At 36.7% G+C, this 25,271-nt stretch overlaps 1 protein-coding gene and 1 long non-coding RNA gene across 2 annotated transcripts in view; both read left to right on the top strand.

The window, feature by feature from the left end:
• The first annotated feature begins 424 nt into the window (after positions 1-424).
• LOC127868584 (uncharacterized) lies at positions 425-3,633 on the top strand. Its single transcript, XR_008044185.1, has 3 exons — positions 425-560; positions 1,510-1,554; positions 3,591-3,633. It is a non-coding gene; the product is annotated as an uncharacterized LOC127868584 (long non-coding RNA).
• Positions 3,634-3,644: 11 nt separating this feature from the next.
• The window catches only part of LOC127868554 (zinc phosphodiesterase ELAC protein 2-like), a 29,192-nt gene continuing 7,565 nt past the window's right edge, over positions 3,645-25,271 (top strand). Inside the window, exons 1-14 of the mRNA XM_052410412.1 lie at positions 3,645-3,662; positions 4,769-4,839; positions 6,725-6,788; positions 9,147-9,325; positions 14,690-14,748; positions 16,803-16,863; positions 17,366-17,420; positions 18,749-18,887; positions 19,169-19,393; positions 20,120-20,295; positions 21,283-21,385; positions 22,268-22,409; positions 22,768-22,916; positions 24,715-24,805. Coding sequence (XP_052266372.1) covers positions 9,245-9,325; positions 14,690-14,748; positions 16,803-16,863; positions 17,366-17,420; positions 18,749-18,887; positions 19,169-19,393; positions 20,120-20,295; positions 21,283-21,385; positions 22,268-22,409; positions 22,768-22,916; positions 24,715-24,805 — 1,281 coding nt within the window. The 5' untranslated portion in view covers positions 3,645-3,662; positions 4,769-4,839; positions 6,725-6,788; positions 9,147-9,244. The remainder of the gene's footprint in view (positions 3,663-4,768; positions 4,840-6,724; positions 6,789-9,146; positions 9,326-14,689; positions 14,749-16,802; positions 16,864-17,365; positions 17,421-18,748; positions 18,888-19,168; positions 19,394-20,119; positions 20,296-21,282; positions 21,386-22,267; positions 22,410-22,767; positions 22,917-24,714; positions 24,806-25,271) is intronic.

The raw sequence follows: 25,271 nt of genomic DNA, 5'->3' as shown, positions 1-25,271 counted from the left end.
ATTCATATTCTTCGTATATAAAAATGGTATGTTTTCTTATCGATGATATTTAGTATTTACTGTATCTTTTCTTTAAAATGCAATAGACTAGTGTCCGGAGGAAACGCGTATTTCGGATAGTTACCCTCGTGTTCGATATTTTTGACGGTGTAATGCTTCTATTGATTAATCCTTATAAACATGAAAAATACACATATAATTAATGTGCTTTTAATGTTATGTGACTTTCACTTGATATTGAATTAGTGGAGAAAATGGAAAAATCCAATTGTGAAAATATGGAGCTCAAATGGGGGATGGAACCCACAACCTCCAGAGTGGTAGTCAGACTCTAACTGCGTCGCTAAAGAGCCTCCTCGCCAGCAACCTTCAATCAATTGTATTTATTTATTTTGTATTCAAGGATCGTAAAAAGAGAAAATGAAGGTTGTTTCAAGATTGGAGGCCTCTAAGCGAGGCAAGAATGATATTCCTGCATCAGCCTCTATAACTCTGACTGTGCTGTCTGCTGCCCCAGAAGGCACTGGTTCCAGTGTTCTACTTAAGCTGGCTTGTGATAGGTATATATATAATTTTTATGCTGCCACTTAATGAAGGAGCTTATATATATATTTGCTTGTGATTGATATGCTGCAGATAGGGTCAACAAAAAGTTATTGTTTCTGATCGATTTACCAAACATTATAATCTTTATGCTACCCTTTTATTTAGGATGTCGATGGTTGTCATCCGTCTGCAACATTAAAATTAAAGTTGTGAACACTAGAGGTCACATGTATCTGCCCAATCAGTTAAAAACATGGCCACTTGATCATCATGTTTGTTATTTAGCCGTTCAAAGCAAGTTGCCATGGTGTAGTGGATTATTATGGTGTCCTCCTAGCAATCGGGAGGTCACATGTTTGATCCATACTGTCAGAGCATTCTTTTGATCTTCCCCTTAAGACACCAAGTACTGTTTGTTTGCACCAGGAAAGGGACTCAAGAGCGTTTTAATAAGCCACAGGCTTTCGATGCAATCAAGCTAAAATAAATAGGTTTAAACAAAGCAAGAAAACAGATCTTTATACAGTACTCTTGTACTGTTAACATTGTACCATCTGTGCGGATTTATAAAAATTAAAATGAGTATTTCATTTACTGGCTTTTGCATGTATGTTTGTTTGTATGTGCTTGAGGATTTTCATCATTTGATTACTGGTGGGAATTATTTCTGTACAACATAATTGGGCCATGCTATGTGAAAAGGGGGTTTAATGCATGTGTGTAAAGTGTTGTCCCAGATTAGCCTGAGCAGTCTGCACAAGCTTATCAGGGACAACACTTTACACCTAAACTGGATTATTGCTAACAAGAGACTTTCTTTGAACGAAAAATACCATAAAAGCGGAAAGTGTCATCCCTGATTAGCCTGTGTGCACTGCACAGGCTAATCTGGGACGGCACTTAACGCACATGAATTAAACCCCCTTTTCACTGAGCACGTCCCAATTGTTTCTTGTTTTTCAGGTATTTGTTTAATGCCCCAGAATCTGTGCAGTTATTCACAGAGAGGTGAGGATATATAAAACTTGTTAGTTTTTCACTGTTATAAAATCATTAAATGCATATAACATTTTTAATAGATATGATAGAATCATAGAAAAGTGTAAGCTATGCTATGTACCCAAATGTCAGTGTCTTCATGAGGGACTGGTTAACATATCCATGTCACTGTTTGTATCTATTGAAACTAAACACTTGTTTTAAGTCATTTTCAGATCACTGACAAAGTTCCATAATTCGCACATTCAAAAAAGTAAAATTGTGTTCTGACCAAGTTATGTGAACTCTGACCTGCAATAGTGAATGATTATTCACCTTTCGGGTACATGTACTTAAAAATTCTAGTAATTGTTTGTGTGCAGGTACCTAATATCTCTAGATGTAACTACAGATGTTGAAATAGAATAAAACATAATAGGTATGTGTTTAGGGTAATAAATAACATTTAATCACCATGGCCTATAACTGTAAACAGTTTTGTAGCATAATTATGGAACTTTTAAGGCTTATAACTTGGACCTTTACATTGTGCAGAATGATACCCTCAGGCTATGTCAGGCCTCATCGACACTAACAGTGTCCAGCAAACCTGAGACCCCCAATTTTTGGTGAGGATTTTGCTATAATTTTAATAGGCAGGGTTCCTTATGAACACCAATCTGTAGAAGTTGTGTCAATCCATGATAATGTTGAAATTCACCTTAATGTATGCTTGAAACAACTCCATAAAAATGTCTACTGCAGGATAGTGAAATAAACTGAACATATGTGTTCAGGGTCTTTATTAACATTCACTGAAAAACCCCTTATTAAGCATGATTGCTGGTATGCCCCCTTCTGTACATAGAAAAGTCAGGTGTGAGTGCAAGTTGAAACTCATTTTAAAATTTGCAACCATCAAGTTGATATCTCTGTTACTACAACAGATACATCATTGAACATAATTGAACCATTTAAGACTCTGTTGGATCATCGTATGATGACCTGACCAAGGCACTGAACTCTTGGCTTTAAAGGGTATATACGATTTTGTCAAATATTATGAATTTATATAAAATGTGTAAGAAAGTATTATATATATATAATTAAAATAAAAGTTAAGAAGAACATGTGTCGAAAAATGCGAAATAAGCAAGATATGTAATTCTGAAATTGAAAACGGCTGTACAGCCGAATTCGCCAGCATGTATCATACATGTACGATGTGAATCTAAACTTAGTTTAACGGTTTATTTGAATTCCTGCAACGATATCTATTCATACGACGAACACTATCTCCAATCCTAATACAAAGACGAATACTTCGGTTATTGTGGAAAATATGTACGTCACAATCGGCGCGGGCCGCTAATTTGTCTTCGCTGTTTATGAATTCGGCTTTAATGTATAATTTTTCTTGCCTATTTGTGTAATTATTACATATTCTATCAATATATTACATTAAACAATAAAAAATCGTATATACCGCTTTAATTTAGCAGAATTATGCCACCTATAGCATTTGTTGGTTGTACTGCTGTCTCTAGCTGACATGCAGACCTAGCAAGTGGTTGCATTTTGGGCAAGTTGTGGTTAAGTCAGTCACTGTAGCTGAAAAGTTGTCTGACCTCAAACTAATATGGAGGTATTGTGCTAATTTTCGTGTAGGTTTGCTACAGGCTGATCTAGCAAGTGATTGAATTTGGGGGCCAATTGTTTCATGTCACTTTTACTGAATAATGTGTTTTGGCTTGAAAATTTTCTCTTCTGGGGGTTATTGTGCTGTCATTTTGTTTGTAGGGCTATTACGTGCAGACTCTGCTTTCAAACATAATAAATTCAACTTCAATGTTGATTCTACATATGGTTAACAATATCTTCTTCACAACATAGTGTTGTTTTGTTTGTGGTGTTTTTAAAGTGCAAAACAATCGAGGACTCATCCTGGATCTGTTCCTAAAATCCCAAATCATTTACACGGTGTTGATCCCAGTTTTATTCATTATGATGTGTTTGTTTTGTATGTGTGCTTGTGTCAAGTAATTTTGAACTTTGCTTCATTTTAGTGTCAACATCAATATGGTCAACAATATCTTCTTCACAAGAAAAAGTCTATGAAGCTCTGAGTGGCCTTGGAGGTAAGTATAAGAGTGATCGCCGTGTGTAATGGATATGGTGTCTGCCTAGCGACCGGGAGGTCACGGGTTCAATCCCCATTGTTGGAGCGTTGTTTAGACCTCCCTCAAGACTCCCAAGTACTGGTTCTAGGCCCAGGAAATGGACTATAGAATGTTTCAAATAATTGCTAAATACTTCCAATGCAATTGAGCTAAAATAGATAGGTTTGAACTAAACTAAGTATAAGAGTGAATAATAATGTGATTGACTAATCCTTCAACAAATAAAAGTTTGGGGTTGCTACGTTCCTCAATACACAAATTTCAATAGATATTGGTTGTAATGAAGTCAGAATAATTTGTTTACAACTCAATACTGAAGTCTAGTAATAGAGTCTTTTTCAACTACAACTACCTTCAACTTGCCCTAAAATAAACCACAAACAATAAACTCTTTAAGCATGGTATTAAAATGACAATTTGTCATCTCTATTTCAGTTGTCAGTATGATTTTCCTTAAAAGTCTAAATCAGTTTGTAATGTTAAAATGTAATTTAATTGTAACTTATTCTCACTGAAAATGTTACTTATTTTTGTTTACAAAGCACATCTTATGGTAACTTTTTGGTTTATGGTTATTTTATAATAAAATATTACGTTTAATATAGCTGCGGTTTCTATGTGGCTGCCAAGTAATCCATTATTCAGAAGAGATTTGCAGAATTACCATTAAGCTTCAGATTGTGTGCATGTATTCAGTGTTTTTTTTCCACCATTTGGGCCGGGTCCCTGTGAATTTGGAAACATCGTGTTCTTTTGATTAATTTGGGAAATTAATGTTGTTGATTTTATGCTTACAATACTTTGAAATTGATAATAAAAGTGATTTCAATATATTTTCTAAGTTTAAATTTATAGAGCTGGACTTGGAGATAATTGACATGTTTATACTTATTAAAAAAATATTTTTTTTTGGAAACCTCAATTGGGAATTTTAATCCCATTTGGGAAAAAATATATACTCTTTTAATTGGGAATGGGTCCCCCTGCCCTACCGGACTATCACTGGTATTATGTGACAGAATTTTGTGTTGTTGTTTATTTTGACAAGGAATAATACATTTCAGGGTTTCTATTGTGTAATACTGAAAATTTTGAGCGGTCTGAAACAATAAAACTACATGGACCTCCGAATGTGGTGAGTAATAAAACCTGTAGGCATTATATTTAGAACAGATTAGGGCATTTATTAGCTCGGCTGTTTTGGAGAAACCCGAGATATTGTCATAGCCAGCTTGTTGTGTCCGTTGTCGTCCGACGTCCGCGTCGTGCTAAAGCCTTCACATTTGCTCTAAAATCAAAGTGCTTCCACCTGCAACTTTGAAACTTCACATGTAGCTGCACCTTCAGGAGTTTTACACGCCACACCCATTTTTGGGTCACTAGGTCAAAGGTCAAGGTCACTGTTGACCTTAAAAAAAATTCTGACAAGCTTTCGCAGCCGAGCGTGGCCCCCGTTATGCAGTGCTCTTGTTTTACCAATGGGTTATGGGTTTGAGTCTGAACTGGAAATACTGGGGTTTAAGGCTAAAAGTTGCTATACACATACGTGGTTACAAATATAATAAGGTCAAAGTCTTGTTTGCAATATTAAGACTGTGATACTCATCACACAGAACAAGAAGCATAACTAATAGTATTATAATATTACAAATTATATTGCGCAAAACACCTCTTTCCCGAAGCTCTTATAATAAAAGACTGGGATTTAAAAAAAATGTTTTTGGGGAAATTGTAATTTTGGGCCAATTAGGATCATGCTAGTTGTGATGTCTACAAGTTAGTGAGTCATTAGATTGTAAAGTTTTTATGTCCCCCACTATAGTAGTGGGGGACATATTGTTTTTGCCCTGTCTGTTTGTTGGTCTTTTGGTTGGTTGGTTGGTTGGTCTGTTGGTTGGTTTGCGCCAACTTTAACATTTGCAATAATTTTTGCAATATTGAAGATAGCAACTTGATATTTGGCATGCATATGTATCTCATGGAGCTGCACATTTTGAGTGGTGAAAGCTAAAGGTCAAGGTCATCCTTCAAGGTCAAAGGTCAAATATATGGGTCAAATCGCTCATTTAATGTACACTTTTGCAGTATTTCAATATTCAAGATAAGCAACTTGAATTTGGCATGCATGTGTATCTCATGGAGCTGCACATTTTGAGTGGTGAAAGGTCAAGGTCATCCTTCAAGATCAGAGGTCAAAATTATGTGGACAAAATCGCTCATTTTATGAGTACTTTTGCAATATTGAAGCTATCTTCAATATTGCAAAAGTACTCATAAAATGAGTCAGAGGTCAGAGGTCAAATATATGTGGCCCAAATCGCTTATTTTATGAATACTTTGCAATATTGAAGATAGCAACTTGATATTTGGCATGCATGTGTATCTCATGGAGCTGCACATTTTGAGTGGTGAAAGGTCAAGGTCATCCTTCAAGGTCAAATATATGGGTCAAAATTGCTCATGTAATGTCACTTCTGCAATATTAAAGCTAGCAATTTTATATTTGAAATGCATGTGTATCTCATGGAGCTGCACATTTTGAGTGGTGAAAGGTCAAGGTCATCCTTCAAGGTCAAACGTCATATAGGGGGACATTGTGTTTCACAAACACATCTTGTTTTTATTAATTTACATTTATTGGTTGATTCCTAACTTGAACTATATTTATATATGTGAAGAATGTTGATAGTCATGCCTTTTTCCTGGCTTATCTATGGATCCGTTAAACTGACCCATTCCCAAAGCAAATTGGTAACAAAAAACAATTTAAAAAAAATCCAATTCAAAACTATATTTATTTTTTTTAGAATTTTCTTATGATTATTATATCTCAATTTTATTTCGATTACATCTTGTTCTTATAATTTAAATTATAATAAAGAGTTAATAAAAGAATATTTCCAAATCAGTGGACTTTGCGCGCGAAAAATGCCCAATCTCAACATTGCATTTTATCTAAAATGGCCAGGAAAAGGCCTGACAGTTGTAATGAGTAAAGCTGGATTGCTATATTCTTGAAGGAAAAGGTGCTGGACCTATTAAGTCACTTTTCAGAGGGACATGCTGATCCAAGGGCAAGAATTGGTAAGTGCAGTTATGGAAAATTTATTTGGATATTTTGGGTTCAATGTTCAGTTTCATGACAAACGATGATGTTTTGTTCTAAAAAAATCTGCCTTTAAGGACAGTGGTAGAAAGCGTAGTGAAATGTCAAAACTAGATTGGTCATAAGTGTTAAATAAATCTGAGGTGAGGACATACAATAGCTTGTTTTAAGAGCCAAATATCGGTATGATCACAGTAACATTTTACTGTATATCCTTTAGGCACCTGGTTGATTTTTGCAGCGAAACGCTGTAGCGTATTGAAACGTATACAATTTTTCTCTTCTTTGCACGTTTTTCACAATTTTAAATACTGTAACGGATTTTCGCGTTTTTTTTTTTAAATACCATTTTACAGTTCACAACGAAATTGGGCCTAAATTACGTTTTTACCAATCACAGTTGTTTATCGTCAACAATTATCTGCTTAAATATGTTATAATTTGTTTTAGAAAGGGATGCCCCATAGTGGTTTCTACCGTATTTTTACGCTTTTATACAAACAGGGGTTTTTTTTACTAAGAAAGTGACGCCGATATTCGGCGTCTTCCCCTACCAGAATTTTTCCCCTAAAAATACCATTTCCCCTCCAAAAATATAAATTTTTTCACCAAAATATAATATTTTACTCTCAAGGAAATGTTTTTTTTTTCTTTTGGGAAGTCGACACTTATCCAATTTGTACCATGTACAACGATCTCGCTCTCTCTCTCTCTCTCTTCCGACGAACACTAAAATCTGGGATCCCAGTGATTCTATATATAGCTCTTAAATTACGTCATGGAAACCGGGCAACTAATCGTATTAATCATGTGACTATTTTACTGGATTCCGGTCTTGCGCGAGAAGGTTGTTTCGCCAATTAATTACCGGAAACCAGTCGAGTTTTCATCCGGGTTATATGAAAGCCAAGATAAAAACGTTAAAACAGAAAAAAAGTCTCACAATTGGTGTTCATACACGAACAAAATAAAACGTTCGGACTCGGAAAAAATTAATTGCGTTGACGCATTTTTAAGAATGAATCATCAAAAACCGTTGAATCCCAGCAGGATTCGGAGGGTACATGTAATCAACATCGATTAATACTGTCGGATTATTGTGAAAGTAAAAGTAGACAATCGGCAGCTGCCGCACCTTTCCCTGCCAATACTGTAGCAGATCTAGATCGTTCACCCATTCATCATGAAATTGAAATCATAGTATTGACATCGTTCCCCGGCCCCAGTTGAAAACATTTCCCATTATTAGATCTACACCTGCAACTTTTTTAGGACTTTGACTTTAATATCATACTTGTTCATGTGTTTAAGAACAAAAAGGTCAGAGACATGCCTCTTTTTCTAAAAAAACCCTGAAGTCTTTAGGTGAGTTATAGACATTGAAATGAACAGTTTTTATTTTTTCCCCAAATATGTCTCTTTCGCGCTCGATTTTCCCCTTTAACCCAGCGTCCAGCGTCTTCCCCTTTTTCTAAAAAACCCTCTGACAAATGAAAAATAAAGTTCACGAGAATACTAAGAAGAACTGTAACATATTGTTTACGAACTTTGTCAATAGCAAATTAACCTCTGTAACGTATAAAACGTATTTTTGAAAAAATCAATACAGATCAATAAACAATATTACACATGATCCGTTGTATGATTTGATCTTTTTTGCAAAAACTTTGTCATATAAACATTCAAAATGCAGAACTTTCTTAAGTTTATACCACAAACATGACAGAAAATCATTGTTTTCAAATACCACTCATTTGCTTTTTTAAGATGAATTTTGAGCATTTAAATGTTTATTGATTTTAAATATCAATTATTAACCATAAATGTTCGAAACTATTTTTGACAAGTTTATAGTCAACAGGCTGTATATTGAACATTCGAACGTCGCAGTCTTATTTTATTTTTTGTCTTTGATTAAGTTTCAGTTCATTTACAAACATTGATGCTTGTATTTTTTAAGAAAGTGTCAGGTTTCCTACGCTTCCTGTGTCTTGTCTAACATACTGTGTTTTATTTTCTTCCTTAAAAACCATTTATGTATGTTCTATTTGCACGACATTTATTGTGTCCCTCATAAAATACTCCATACACAAGAGTACAACATTCTCTTGTGTTAGAGAAGGTTTGTAGGTCACTCAAAAAACAATAAACATTTTCACTTAATTACAGGGTTTTCATTTCTACTATAAACTCCTTGCTTGTCTTCTTGTGTTACAGAATGCTTGTCAAATCCAATCACTGATGTTAACAGTGGTGAATTTTTATTGACCAACCTAATGTCTGTTTTCATTTTAAAAAAACACACACAATAAGCACCTTCAAATGTTATACCTCAGAATGGCGTGGTTTGCCACACAAGTCATACGAAGATGCTCAAGTGACAGTGGAATATGTGCCTCTATATGACGAGCGTTATGATGGCAATATTGAGAACATGCATAGGAACAGAGCTGACATTGATGAGGAAAAGGAGATTGAGCAAGCTAAACATATGACAATGGCTTATATTGTCAAGGTATGACAATTTGCTAAGGAATAGTTATTTGATAAAAAGCTTGTACTTTCCTGGGAATTTTTAATGAATTACAGTAAAAACAATTGAGTTGATAATAAATTTTAAAAAAGACTTATTAATTTCTGAATGTAAATTAATAATATTTATTTTTGCGGAAACGAATGTTGTTTACTGGTTTCTATAGATACGATTACGGATGTAACGTTGTGTACGGAATGCTTCGGTTGAGTTCGTTAAAACAATGAAATTACGCATTTCCGTACCACGTGATATTACGTCATTCCGCCTTTTGCAAACTGCCTGTGCTTTCGTTCGGATCGTAAACAAACTTAATTTAAATTAAATCTCGAATCATCTGAAATAATGCCGCGTGGAACGAAGCGGAAATTACCGGAAAATGTGGAAGAGGTTGGAGAGGACGATACCCGGCTCTTACAACTGGACCCAGGTAGAGGCTTTATTGATTTTGAGAAGATAATAAGGGCATCTAAAATCGTTCCTCCTATTAATACACGTAACGTTGAGGGGTGCGGTGTTAGCGGGGAATCAACTCTAAGTTTCCCGGTAATCGAAAAGTTCAATCTCTTGCTTCGGCTATTAATCAGGGTCAAAACATGATACAGTTGTCAGGAATTAACGCGCTTATCAAATGATGACTTGGCTGCGCACGTGCCAGCCGCATTGAAACAACAAATTTCTAGAGGCGAATATGTCAATTTGGCTTTACTGTTAAAAGGTGCCTTCGAATTATCCGCTTTTTGTAACGGTAGTGTTTTGCAACTTTCGACAGAGGGCACTCTTGAACAGCGCCCTAAGGAGTGTAGGGATAAAATTCATAACATCGAACGGTGGTCGGACGCTTTTCTTGATTTATGCTTCAATCTACCATAGCATGCGACCCGATAAAGTGCAGGAGATCTTGCATTACATGTGGACAATTCGCGAGTGTGCGTCACGTCAGGGGGGATTTGCAGGGCGAGAGTATGATGAACAGTTTCATCTGCGCCAGGCCTTGCACCCTACGTCTTGGGCGTCAATCAATAATGATCTTTGGTGGCGATGCGTGCAAACACGGGCCCCTGAGCGACAGGGGACGCCAAAAGCTAATAACTTGTGTCACCACTTGAACGAGGGACACTGCATGTGGCCCAATTGTCGGTTTACACACGCATGTTCAGAATGCGGATCTCGACATCCGGTCATTAACTGTCCTTTGCGCCTCCGCCCTATCAGCGTTGCGGGGGCGCCTCGTTTTCAAAAGGTACGGGGATTTCATCGATTTCGACCACGGCCCCAATTGCGCGGGAACAACCGTGGCACCCCAAATAGGTTCTAAATCGAACGCAAATTTTCCCTGTAATCATGACCTACTTAATCTCGCCCCATCGCCGGTGATTAGCAAATATTACGTGAATATTTAACATCGTATAATTCTACAGATCGAAATGACCTTTTAAATGGTTTTTACAAATGGGTTTTCAATGCATTATAACGGACCCAGAGTCAGTAGATTTAGTAAAAACTTAAAGTCTGCAATCGCAAATGCGGACATAATTCAAGATAAGATAAATAAGGAGATTTTGGCCGGGAGGTTGGCCGGGCCTTTCAGCGAACAACCTTTTTAAAATTTCATGGTTTCCCCAGTTGGTGCCAAAAAAGACACCAGGTGAATTTAGGATAATTCATCACCTTTTTTTTCCAGAGGGTAACTCGGTTAATGACTTCATTGATAAAAAATACACATCCGCTCAGTACACAAATTTCGATGAGGCGGTTCACATGGTTCAAGATTTAGGGCGACACTGTAAACTTTTCAAAATGGATCTTAAGATTGCATTTCGCCTACTCCCAGTTCGGCGAGAAGATTTCGAAATACTGGGCATGCAGTTTAATGATATGTTTTATGTGGAAAAAGCATTACCATTCGGATCTTCAGTCAGTTGCAAAACATTCGAACAGTTTTCCTCATTCCTTGAATTCTGCGTTAAGCGTAAAATGTCATCGGGCAAGCTTATACACTATTTAGACGATTTTCTGGGTGGCGATAAATCTGAGATAGGTTGCCGCAAGGTGATGGATTCGTTTGTCAATTGCATGCACGAGCTAAACGTGCCGTTAGCCACGGAAAAACAGAAGGGCCCACGGAAAAAATCGTGTTCTTAGGCTTAGAATAAGATTCGGCAGAACTAGTAGTCAGCATTCCTAAAATAAAAATCGTTGAGTTACGTGAAAAAATTCACACCATCATGCAGAAACAAAAAAATTAACCTAAAGCAAATGCAAACGTTAATAAGGTCTCTTAACTTCGTGTGCAGGGCAATCCCAGTCTGCCGCCCGTTTTGATTAATTAACACCACCTGTGGCATAACAAAAGCATTCCACCGCATACGTATAACACGTGCTGTTAGGCAAGACCTCGAAATGTGGTTGACATTTTTGCGCGAATACAACGGCGTGTCCTCTTTCCATGACTGATACTGGATATCCAATGTTGACACTGAATTGTTTACAGATAGTGCTGGCGGGTCTGGTTTCGGTTTTGGGATTTATTTTAAAGGTCACTGTTGTAACGCTCGTTCGTTGGCCTGATTTATGGCGGCAAAAGGGCGTAACTAGTGACATAACTGTTCTCGAATTATTTCCAATTTTAGTTGCACTGTTTCTCTTGGGCGAGGATTTAAAAAAAAAGATTATGTTCAACAATTTTCGATCTGCATATAGTCTAAACAACAACTGGCCCGTGGATCAACAACATGTTGTTCTCTTTGTAGCCTATTGTTTTGAAAAGGGTCTATCACCTAAATCTATCAAGAGCTACATTTCTGGATTGAGTTATATTCATAAATACATGGGCTAGTACGATATAAGTAACATTTTTGTAGTGAAGAAAATGCTTGAGGGCTGTTCTCGCTCGCGACAAACGGTTGATACGCGGGCACCAATCACTCGGAAGGTATTGACGGTTATTATCTCGCAATTAGCAAAGGTGTGTTATATTGACGTATAATGACTTCGAGCGCTCACTATTCAATGCTATGTTTACTCTGGCATATTTCGGTCTGTTCCGAGTCAGTGAATTGGTAGCAACAGCAACATACAATAATCAGTTGCAAATAGCCGACGTTAGGGTCACGGGGGATAAACACGCCATACTGGTCACACTCAGGAAACATAAAACAAATCAGCGCGGTATTCCGGTCACAATTAGGATCCCATACGAGTCGGAGTCTGCGTTGTGTCCAGTTCGGTCGTTTACAGACTACCTCGCAGTACGACCCCATAAAGTCGGTCCATAACCTTAGCGACTATGAATCAACTCATTGGCTCGAATAGACTCTGGGTTTCAGGCGTAGTATATCAACCTAATTTAAAGGTTAGGCTTTAAAAAAAGTAGCAATGCCGCAGGGAAAAAACTTGTATAGCGCTTATTGGTATTAAATGTCCGAGATGTATTAAATGTCCGAGTTTTGTCCGAGTTAAAAAGTGTGTAATGGTCAAGTGACCATTGGTATTAAATGTCCGTGGTATTAAATGTCCGAGTTAAAAAGTGTGTAATGGTCAAGTGACCATTGGTATTAAATGTCCGAGTTAAAAAGTGTGTAATGGTCAAGTGACCATTGGTAAAGTGTGTAATGGTCAAGTGACCATTGGTACTAAATGTCCGAGTTAAAAAGTGTGTAATGGTCAAGTGACCATTGGTATAAAAAGTGGTATGATCGCAAGTGTAGCGATCAAGTAAAAGTGTGATAAGTAAAAGTGTAATCGCAGATCAATCGCTGGGGTCGGCTGCGCGCTAAAAAGTTTACCAAGCACGAAATAGTGTCGGTGCCAATCGATTCCGCGACGCCAGGGTTTTTTCGGAGCGATGGTGTGCATCTGTCGGATGTTGGCCTCGAATTGTATTCGGATTGCATTCGCGACGTCACCTTAAAGTTCTGTTAAAGGGCCAATCCAGAATTTGTGGGGGATAAATTTGTGAAATTTATTGTGGCGGAAAATTCTGTTTGCCGGGGGTCGAATGGGCATGCGCATTTATACATGTATCTGAATGGACTCTGTGACTACTTGCGTAGTTTATCATCCTTGTCCTTTCCGGTAATTCCAAGTTATTAAAGTTTAAGCTTAAAAAAAAATAGTAGCAATACCGTAGGGTAAAAAACGTTTAGGTGTCAAATCGCTGGTTGAGCGATAAGTTGTATTTTAATGTCCGATTAAGTATGTAAAAAGGTACAAGTAATATTATCGCAAGTGTGGCGATAAAAGTGTGATCACAAGTGTAGTGATCAAGTAAAAGTATTATCGCAAGTGCGAAAAAGTGTGATCACAAGTGTAGTGATCAATGTCCGATTAAGTATGCAAAAGGTACAAAAAGTGTGATAACAAGTGTAGTGATCAATGTCCGATAAAGTATGTAAAAGATCACAAGTGTAGTGATCAAGTAAGTGTTATCGCAAGTGCGCAAAAGTGTGATCACCGGGTACGCGGTGTTGCTACTATAACGGTGTTACTTCACCTTTTGTAATTTTAACGTGTGCTCATCCACCTCCGGTAGGCATATTTTCAAAGTAACAGGTTTCCACGAGTGAGTAGCCGATCTTTCGGGGCTCGTGGTTACCACCGGCTGTGTTTTTTTTCGCTGCGGCCTTTTATATCCCACTTTTTACTCGTATAATATATTAAAGAGAACTGTTAGTGAATACTTTGTGCATTCTATTACATTTTTTGTGATGTTTATTGGGAGGCAAAATAGTTTGGAATCGGGTCATTAAACTAGTTAAATGGAGTAATGTGTTGTTTTATCGTTGCAGTCGTAAAATAACTATGGCTGATCTGTTTCTGTTATTCATTTCTTTAATTTCATGATTGACAGTTGATACTTTAAACTAAACGATACTGCAATTTAATTAAATAAACAATTTTGGAATCATTGCTTATAAATGTATATTTGTGTGTACATGATGCAACTAGTATATAACTTTAAATTATTTTTCTACCAGGCCTTTTCCTGGCCATTTTCGAAAAACGCAATCAGGGGATTACACATTTTTCGCACAAAAGTCAACATATTTTGGAAAAAATACTTTAAAATAACTAAATAAGTATTGACATTATAAGACAAATATTGTGTACATTATAGTTACAATGAATTAACTATGTAAGATGTAATTGAAATAAAAGTGAGAAACAATACCGGTAATCATAAGACACTTTTTAAAAAAAATATTGGAGAATTTCTTTAAATGGGATTTTTGTACCATTTTGCTTTGGGAATGGGTCTGTAAAACACATGTTTAAAACACCTGTTAAGATTCACCAGGAAAAATCCTGTTCACACACTGCCAGTTTTATGTCTGGTATTTTAAGTTCAAGGAGACTGCACCCAAGGTGGATAGACACAAACTGGAGGCTCTCAAAATCCAAAGGTGAGTTCACAACATTTTAATATGTAAAACTCACATAAGATAATGTAATGGGTTTCAAAACTTGTACTAACTGAATTTATAAAAAAGTAATCTTAATTAAATATATGTGGTTGATAATTTGAGTACATTTATTCTTTTGTGCAAAATATGTCATTTTTATGCCCCCAAAGGTGGGCATATAGTGATAGCACTATCCGTCTGTCTGTCTCTCCTTCTGTCACACTTTTGCGTTTTGGTTTCGAAAAATGCATAACTTATATGTACCTTGAGATATAACCTTCATATTTGGTATGCATGTGTATATGGACAAGGCCTTTCCATACGCACAAACATTTTGACCCCTGTGACCTTGACCTTGAACTTAGGGTCCGCGTTTAGGTTTCGAAATCTGCGTTTAGGTTAGAAACATTTTCATAACTTCTATCAAAGCTTTTATAGGGGGCATATGTTGTCCTATGGTGACAGCTCTTGTTGTTTCAAATTTGAACACTGAGTACCCTAAAAGCAATTCTTCGAAGTCCAACCATGATGTTCTGTAATATGTCTTTCCTCGATTTAAAATGACTTAATACCAGTGCATGTCAAGCATTTTCAATTGTGCATGTGTCAATTTCTGTATAATATGGTTTCTCACACAGTTTTGTCCTTTGTTGTCTACATGGCTGATTAATGTCCTTAAAATGCTTCCACATATAGTAAAGAGGCATAAACGCACATATGGACCTGTCACTTTTTATGCCCCCCTTCGAAGAAGAGGGGGTATATTGTTTTGCTCATGTCGGTCCGTACGTCCGTCCATCAGATGGTGTCCTGATGATAACTTAAGAACCCTTAGGCCTAGGATCATGAAACTTCATAGGTACATTGATCATGACTCGCAGATGACCCCTATTGATTTTGAGGTCACTAGGTCAAAGGTCAAGGTCATGGTGACCCGAAATAGTAAAATGGTTTCCAGATGATAACTCAAGAACGCTTATGCCTTGGATCATGAAACTTCACAAGTACATTGATCATGACTCACGGATGACCCCTATTGATTTTCAGGTCACTAGGTCAAAGGTCAAGGTGACCCAAAATAGTAAATTGGTTTCCATATGATAACTCAAGAACGCTTATGCCTAGGATCATGAAAGTTCATAGGTTCATTGATCATGGCTCGCAGATGACCCCTATTGATTTTCAGGTCAAAGATCAAGGTCACTGTGACCCGAAATAGTAAAATGGTTTCCGGATGATAACTCAAGAACGCTTATGGTCATGAAATTTCATAGGTACATTGATCATGACTCGCAGATGACCCCTATTGATTTATAGGTCACTAGGTCAAAGGTCAAGGTGACCCGAAATAGTAAAATGGTTTCCGGGTGATAACTCAAGAACGCTCAAGCCTAGGATCATGAAACTTCATAGGTAAATTGATCATGACTGGCAGATGACCCCTAATGATTTTCAGGTCACTAGGTCAAAGGTCAAGGTTATGGTGACTCAGCTTAGAAAAATGGTTTCCGGATCATAACTCAAGAACGCTTACGCCTAGGATCATGAAACTTCATAGGTACATTGATCATAACTCGGAGATAACCCCTATTGACTTTCAGGTCACTAGGTCAAAGGTCACGGTGACTTGACACAGTTAAATGGTTTCCGGATGATAACACAAGAAAGCTTACGCCTAGGATCATGAAACTTCATAGGTACATTGATCATGACTCGCAGATGACCTTTATTGATTTTCAGGTCACTAGGTCAAAGGTCAAAATCACAGTGCCAAAAAACGTATTCAAACAATGGCTGCCCCTACAACTGACAGCCCATATGGGGGGCAAGCATGTTTTACAAACAGCCCTTGTTTCAGTAAATAGTCTTCACTAGCTAAAACTTAAAAAATGATTTAACAATATATATAATATTAAATACCGCCTCCCACTGTATTTCATTATAGCCGTGCATATTGGCTGCGGTTCATATGCAATTTTTAGGTAGCTGTCAGGATGGTCAATACGTATCTGATTGTTATTTGGTAACCACTTTATTTACTGTTTGTCTTTCAGTGGACCCTGGGTAGGGGAGCTAGTTAAGGGCAGGACAGTCACCCTGCCAGATGGTAGACAGGTTTGTCAATAGCCATTGTACTAAAAGTCATAAAAAGCTTAATACATGTAAATCTTCATTAAATTCAACATGCCATGAGACCAATATAAGAAGGAACTGTTAAGTTATGAAGCGTTAAATCTTCTTAAGTCTTACTTTATCTCAGTAGTAGTCTTCATAACCAATCTATTACAAGGTCTCAGATTAAACTATTTTTTTGATTGACCAAAAGCTGTGCATATGAAAAAGCCCAGTTGCTAGAATAAATTATTTCAAATTTGCTTTTTTTAATAGCTCAAATTTTCAGTCATTGAACCTTTATAAAAAGGGTGTTTTCAAGTTTTCTTTCAAACTTAAGCAGGCATAACTGTTGTAACTTTACACACGTCATTTGCTTTCAAATTTCATTTTCTAATTTTCAGTCATTGAACCTTCATAAAAAAAATGTGTTCAAGTTTGCTTTCAAACTTAAGCAGACATAACTGTTTTAACTTTACACATGTCATTTGCTTGTGTTTTTTAGCTGGAGCCTAAAGATATTATTCAAGAAGAGGGTCCAGTTTTGGGACCACTGATAGGTAAGCAAGGATACTTTGCAGTGCATGTTTGACACTTTACCACTCAGAAGCAAAGTGAAAATGGCTATGTGCAAACAGCAAAAAAACCAGAACAGTCTGCGAATAACTCGCAGTCTGTTCAGGTTTTATGCTGTTTGCTGCTCATCAGTATCCAAGGGTTGGAATACAGCCTTTAAGACTTGAATCTAGTAAGAAAGATATTTAATCAAAATTAACTTTCTACGGATCTACAAATGCGTCAAATTATGTATCTAGTTGGTACAGGGTTAATTTAACATAGTAAGCCTTTTAATGCCCCATGATTGAATGATCAGGGGTATATTGTTTTTGGCCTGTTTGTCTGTCATTCGGTCACTCTGTCAATCTGTCCCAAAACTTTAACCTTGGTTAAAGTTTTGCGATATCTTTTGCAATATTGAAGATAGCAACTTGATATTTGGCATGCACATGTACATGTATCTCATAAAGTTGCACATTTTGAGTGGTGAAAGGTCAAGGTCATCCTTCAAGGTCAATGGTCAAATATATGGCTTCAATGCGGCAAAATAGGGGGCATTGTGTTTGTATATATGGTATATTATCAATCAAATAACATGTGGTTTCTAGACAGTTATCATACATCTGTATTTACTAGTATTTACATGTAAGTGGTTCATGCATGATGACAGTAAATTGAACAGCCTATCAATTATGACAATCTAAAATGATCTAATATTTTGATGTAGTCATATTATGAGAAAATGTTATGCAAAATCTGTCAGTGAAATCCTTTTGAAAGAATCAAAGCAAAATGCTGGTAAAAGCTACGCAAACAAAACAAAAGAAAAAGTCAAATTGATATTAAATATATGTTTTTTATTTACTTTTTATTGTAAATATATATTTACTTATTTTTCTATGATCACTACATGTATTAAAATAAAATTAGTACTCCATATAACTGAAGCAAATCAAGGGTTTGGTGTCAAACAGTACAAACATTACATTCCTTCATGAGATATATACATAGTTTTAGTATGCTCAAACTTTCAACTATCCATATGTGAACACACAAATGAGTCGTGTTCTGAGAATACTGGGCATAATGCATGTGCGTAAAGTGCCGTCCCAGATTAGCCTGTGCAGTGCGCACAGGCTAATCAGGGACGACACTTTCCGCCTTAACTTGATTTTCGGTAAGCAGGGACTTCCTTGAAACTAAAAAACCATTAAAGCAGAAAGTGTCGTCCCTGATTAGCTTGTGCGGACTGCTAATGTGGGAGGACACTTTACGCACATGCATTAAGCCCAATTTTCTCAGAACAAGACACAAATCATTTCCTATTCAGTGTTGGAAGTGCCTTGTGAGGCCTACCTGACTTCTCTGTTGACCTCCCCCCTTCACAACCTTCCTGCACCTGATATCATCGTGCACATCACCCCACAGAGCATCATAGACGACCCCAGATACCAGACCTTCATGAAACGGTAATTGGGCATTTGTATCAAATGTTTATATGTTTGTAGTGTAATTTTGAACTTTACTGTTTTGTTGAATTATATGCTATTGTTTAACTTATTAACTATTATTTACCATAGGTAGTTGATGTGTACAAATATTGCATCCCGAGGCTCATGGCTATATTAAAATGAAACGAAAAGAAAACTTTTAAAATATTTATTAATGCTTTCTGCATTTAGTGCTATTTTGTTGCATGTATTTATATATCTTAAGGGTCTGTACACTTAACGGGTCATTTATTCTAAAGCTACGACTGTCGTCACCTGATTCTCAATGAAGCGGCCGAGATGAGCTACCTTCCTGAACTCCACAACGCATGTGGCATACGTAACCACATTCATGCGGATATTTTCCCACTACCTCGTGGGTACTCGTTCACGAGACCGGATATAGCACAGGACACCAACACTGTATATGGTTGCTACCATTTGAATTACATGATGAGGCCGTATAGTTCGAAGGGATTTCATTGGTATGTGCAATATATGATTGCACGTGTTTTTCAATGGGCACTCTACTTTGAAATTCTCATTTAACCAGGGGATAAGAGTATAATGGAGACTAATTCACCTTTATTTTTGATGAAGGATTCAAAGTAAATTCATTCGATGCTACAGCTATGTGAAATCATTAAACACTGAAATGCAGACTATAGTTTATCAACTCGAATCTTGATTGAAGTGGATTTTAAGGTGTATAATCTTTTTACTATATTAAAATCAAAGGCCCATACATTATTAAATCTAATGACAGTTAATTTTGTTTTGTTTATTGTAGTTCCATTTAAAGGCAGTTTCCCTCAGACAAAAAATCTTAAATTTTCCCCAAATAGTGTCTTCTCTTTTGAAAGTTAGTGAATACACAAAAAATGTCCGATATGATCATAAAAGAAGTGAAGAGAATAAAATATAAATAGATAAATCTTAAAATGTTTGAAGACTTAACATTATTCAAAACTGAATGATTCTGGCTTTAACAATTTTGATACTTTTCACAACTAATTTACCAAATTTTTGTGCTTAACATGAAACTTTTCAAACAAAAAATCACTGAATAAATTCATGCCACCCATTCATATGCAGTGACTGGATTCCACAGTTTGATGCTCACAAAATAAATTCATGCCACCCATTCCAATGCATTGACCAAATTTCACAGACGCTCACAAAATTAATTCATGCCACCTATTCCAATGCAGTGATCAGATTCCACAGTTCCATGCAGGCAAGGCAATGGAGGTGGCGAAAGAGAAGATTATGGAAGACGTCCGAAAGCTGAACAGGTCTGGCGGCAGCAGTAAAGAGGAACACAGCAAGGAATGGGTGGACAAAGCGATGGAAAGGTTTAAGCTTAAGCTGAAGAATGGTGATGCAGGTATGTGTGCAAGGTATTTTAGCGCATCATTAACCCTTTGTATGGTGGGAAATTTGTCGTCTGCAAAAATGTCGCCTGCTGAATTTCCATAATTAGCATTTTCTTTGATTTTTTTCAAAGAATACTATCAGAATATCAAACAGTTTGAATCTTGATGAGACACCACGTTCTGTGGCGTCTCGTCTGGATCCAAACTGCTTGCAAAGGCCTTCAAAATTGGGTTCCAGCACTGGAAGAGTTAAATAAAATCAAAGTGAAACTCTTTACTTGTGTCATAAGGTCAGAACTCTCTACAACTTACAAGAAATCGTTAAATATATGGTCTTTGTGTTGTAATAATAATGCTTTTCTTGTGTGCTAAGCCTCAGAAGAAACTTTGTTGTATACCAACCTGACTTAGTGTTCCCTTTAGAAGTATTGTTGGCAGATCATGATGATGTTACAATGATGTTCAAGTTACAAAGTTAAGCTTTAACTTACAATATTTCAATTCTAGAATATTCAAACCTCTCGATCTTATTCTTCATATGGATCTTTTTTTTTAATGAATCTTTTAGTAATGTGTCTGCATGATACCATGTACAGGGGGAAACACAATTTTAGCAATTGTTTTTTAACCCTTTACCACATAGATACGTATTTTGATGCATTCGTAGGCCCAACATTAGATACCGATGAGCAGCAAATAGTATAAACCTGAACAGACTGCGAGTTACTTGCAGGCTGTTCTGGTGTTATGCTTTTTGCACATAGCCATTTTCACTTTGCTTCTGAGTGGGAGAGGGTTAATTGTATTCTTGGAACAAATGTTATTTATCTAATGAGCATAACAAACATATTGGTATATTATTTGGAAAATATTGATAAGCCAAAAGGCTTTAAATTTTTGGTCACTTGTGAATGACGATTTGTTTATGACAATTTCTTTGTAGATGAAAGGTTTACAATAAGATTGAATATACACATTAATATTTTCCATTGCTACAGCGCCTATATTTGATAAAGACTATCCAGAGATAACATTTATTGGCACTGGGTCTGCAAAACCGTCACAAAAAAGAGGGGCATCAGGAATCCTTGTTACTTTAAGGTACGCTATGATCATTAGCAGCCATGCGCTGACTGCTATTGAAACTGTTGATAAAAGTATAATTGAGTCGTCTTCTGAGAAAACTGGGCATAATGCATGTGCGTTAAGTGTCGTCCCAGATTAGCCTGTGCAGTCCGCACAGGCTAATCAGGTACGACACTTAACGCTTTTATGGTGTTTTTAGTTTAAAGGAAGTCCCTCCTTACCGAAAATCAAGTTTAGGCGGAAAGTGTCCTGATTAGCCTGTGTGGACTGCACAGGCTAATCTGTGATGACACTACGCACAAGCATTATGCCCAGTTTTCTCAGAACACGACTCAATTTGTCTCCTATATAGATGATAATTCACTTTTGAATGTATGTTCCATTGTTTAAACAATTCATAAAGTGTTATAGTAGAAATTTGAATGCATTAATATTCTTAATAGAATCCTCATCCGTTGGGTTCACACCATGTGCCCCAAGGTGCAAGATTATGAAATATTCATAAAACCTACTCATGTTTAACACATTAAGGCCTATTGGACTCTCCCATCGTTCTAAATTGGATCAATTTATTTCCAAAATTAGGGATGTCTAGTATATTTATTTCTATATTTGAAATATTTCTTATTGAAATTCCTTTAAGCAAACAGCGCAGAACCTGATGAGACGCCGCATCATGCGGCGTCTCATCTGGGTTTACGCTGTTTGCCAAATCCTTTTTTCTAGACGCTAGGCATAAATGGGTTTATGTTATAAAAGTTCTGTAATTACCTGACTTCAGTAAGTCTATTCCATTTCATTGTCATCCTTTTGTAAGCGGTCTCTGGCCAGAATTCAGAGTTGTGTGATTTTCCATGACTGTAGTCTATAATAAACACCACCTTTTGATGTTTTCAGACAGAATGAGTACATGTTGTTAGACTGCGGTGAGGGCACACTCCATCAGATGATAACCATGTTCGGTAGGGAAAGAACCAATCTGATTCTTGCGCAAACCAAAGCTATTTTTGTGTCACATCTTCACTTCGACCACCATGGGGTAAGGCTATAATGTTCTTGGTTAGGGAAGGCCGACATTGTTGAAAAGATGTGCAATGTTTAGTCTTGTGATGTGGTATCTCATAATCTTTTAATACAGATTTAGTGCCTTTTGACCAATTTTGGCAAGTAGGGCTTGGTGATAAGAAATTCTGAGCATTTTGGTTATGATGATGATTTCTTTGATGATGTTTTCTAAAATGATATTTAAACATAGTAATCAATAAACGAAAGGCTTCTGTCATATGTACATGTATCCTGATAGCTATAGTCTTATCACTGCCCATGAAGACTTAAAATTGATTCTTTCGCTAATTCTTTCTTTTCTACTGCGGTACATTATACTATTCTATTGGCAGGGATTGTTCTCCATTTTGAGAGCAATTCGTGAAACTCGTGCACAAGATTCAGGAGTTAGACAGCAACCCTTGCTGTTGGCCCCCTACTTCCTCCTCAACTGGATACGACTCTATTCCAAACATGTCCTCGACATTTCACACGACTTCGAGTATGTTAAAATCGAGTGGCCAATTTGGTGAACGGTTCACTAATATGAGCTGTAATGTCCATTAATGGGTTACAGTTCATTGTATGCTTTTGTTTGTTTTTAGCTATACTGGCCGAAGGCCTGAAGAGCTTATGTCATGGGGTGGTTTCCGTCGTCCGTGCGTGCGTGCATGCGTTAGACTTTTTCTTGTTTACGCAATTAAGTCCACAGTTTTCATCCGATTTTTTTCAAACTTGTTCAGTGTCTTTATATTAATGAGGACTCGAACCCTATTGAATATGGGTTACATCAGAGTAAAATGTCCAGAATTATCTCCCCTTGAATTTGAGAAAATTGTGAAATAAGGCTTGTTTACGCAATTAAGTCCACAGTTTTCATTCGATTCTTTTCAAACTTGTTCAGTGTCTTTATATTAATGAGTACTCGAACCATATTGAAAATAGGTTACATCAGAGTAAAAAGTCCAGAATTATCTCCCCTTGAATTTGAGAAAATTGTGAAATAAGGCTTGTTTTCGCAATAAAGTCCACAGTTTTTATCCGATTCTTTTCAAACTTGTTCAGTGTCTTTATATTAATGAGGTTACATCAGAGTAAAAAGTCCAGAATTATTTCCCCTAGAATTTGAGAAAATTGTGAATTAAGGCTTGTTTACGCAATAAAGTCCACAGTTTTCATCCAATCATTTCCCAACTTGCACAGTGTCTTTATCTGAATGATGAGTCAAACCCTATTGAAAATGAGCAATATCGGAGTTTAAAGTCCAGAATTATCTCCCCTTGAATTTGAGAAAAAAAATGTAAATCTTTAACATTTTGCCATAACTTTTGCAATATTAAAGATATCAACTTCATATTTGGCATGCATGTGTATCTCATGGAGCTGCACATTTTGAGTGGTGAAAGGTCAAGGTCATCCTTCAAGGTCAAAGGTCAACAAAAAAATTCAAAGCGGCGCAGAAGTGTTATTGCATAGTGTTTCCGACAAACACATTTCTTTTTTGTTTACATATAAAGTTCTATCCTTTTGAAACTTCAACGCATGTTTTATATCATCAAGAGCCAGAACCCCATTGAGAGTGAAGAAAATTTGTCTAACTTATTGTTGAAAAGGAGCCATTTGAAGTTTAAATTTTACGTTTCTTTTGTTTATGCGATAAATTTCCCATTTTGGGTCTGTTTATTTAAAACTTACTCAGATTGTTCATACTATCAAGGGCTTGAGCCCTATTGATTCCAGCCAGTAGAGCGATTCAGGCCCTCATGTGCCTCTTGTTATAACTTGCAATGAGGCTTGTTCAGATAATTATTTTATTATGATGAAGAAGAAGAGGATGATAATGAAGAGGTATATAAAGATGCTGTTGATGTTTGTGATGATGAGGAAGTAGAAAATGTTGATAATAAGTATGGTGATGATGGGGATGATAATTATGATAATGGTGATGGTGATGATGATGCAGATGAGGAGGAGGATGATACAGATGAGGATGATGATGAGGATGATGGTAATGATGCAGATGAGGAGGAGGATGATACAGATGAGAACGATGATGAGGATGATGGTGAAGATGCAGATGAGGATGCATATGGTGTTGATGATGAGGATGATTATCATCTTGCTTACAATTATAGTAACTTTTTGTAGGGATTTCAAATATTTTAAAGAATGGTTCACAAATCTTGTCATATTTATTTGCAACATAAATTTATAATGGTTAGTATTATTTTTTATTTTATTTTATACAAGTAGATGGTTGTAAACAAGTGCAAACAGATACATGAGAGTCTTTTCTGCAGGTTCATCCCCCACAGCGTTTTACTCAATGCAAACCACACTGCACGGGAAGGCTTGTTACAACTAGTCAAGACAAGGCTTTGCTTGACTGATGTAAGTGTTGAACATGAATAAATTTGTATGCCCCCCTTCGAAGAAGAGGGGGTATATTGCTTTGCTCATGTCGGTCGGTCGGTAGGTCGGTCGGTATGTCGGTCCGTCCACCAGGTGGTTGTCGGATAATAACTCAAGAACGCATACGCCTAGGATCATAAAACTTCATAGGTAGATTGATCATGACTCGCAGATGACCCCTATTGAATTTGAGGTCACTAGGTCAAAGGTCAAGGTCACGGTGATTCGAAATAGTAAAATGGTTTCCGGATGGTAACTCAAGAACGCATTCGCCTAGGATCATGAAACTTCATGTGTAGATTGATCATGACTCGCAGATGATCCCTATTGATTTTCAGGTCACTAGGTCAAAGGTCAAGGTCACGGTGACCCGAAATAGTAAAATGGTTTCCGGATGATAACTCAAGAACGCATATGCTTAGGATCATGAAACTTTATGGGTAGA

The sequence above is a fragment of the Dreissena polymorpha genome, chromosome 2, assembly GCF_020536995.1.
Source record: "Dreissena polymorpha isolate Duluth1 chromosome 2, UMN_Dpol_1.0, whole genome shotgun sequence".
NCBI lineage: Eukaryota > Metazoa > Mollusca > Bivalvia > Myida > Dreissenidae > Dreissena > Dreissena polymorpha.
The sequence above is the reverse complement of the archived record's forward strand: the minus strand, read 5'-3'. Positions and strand labels throughout refer to the sequence as shown.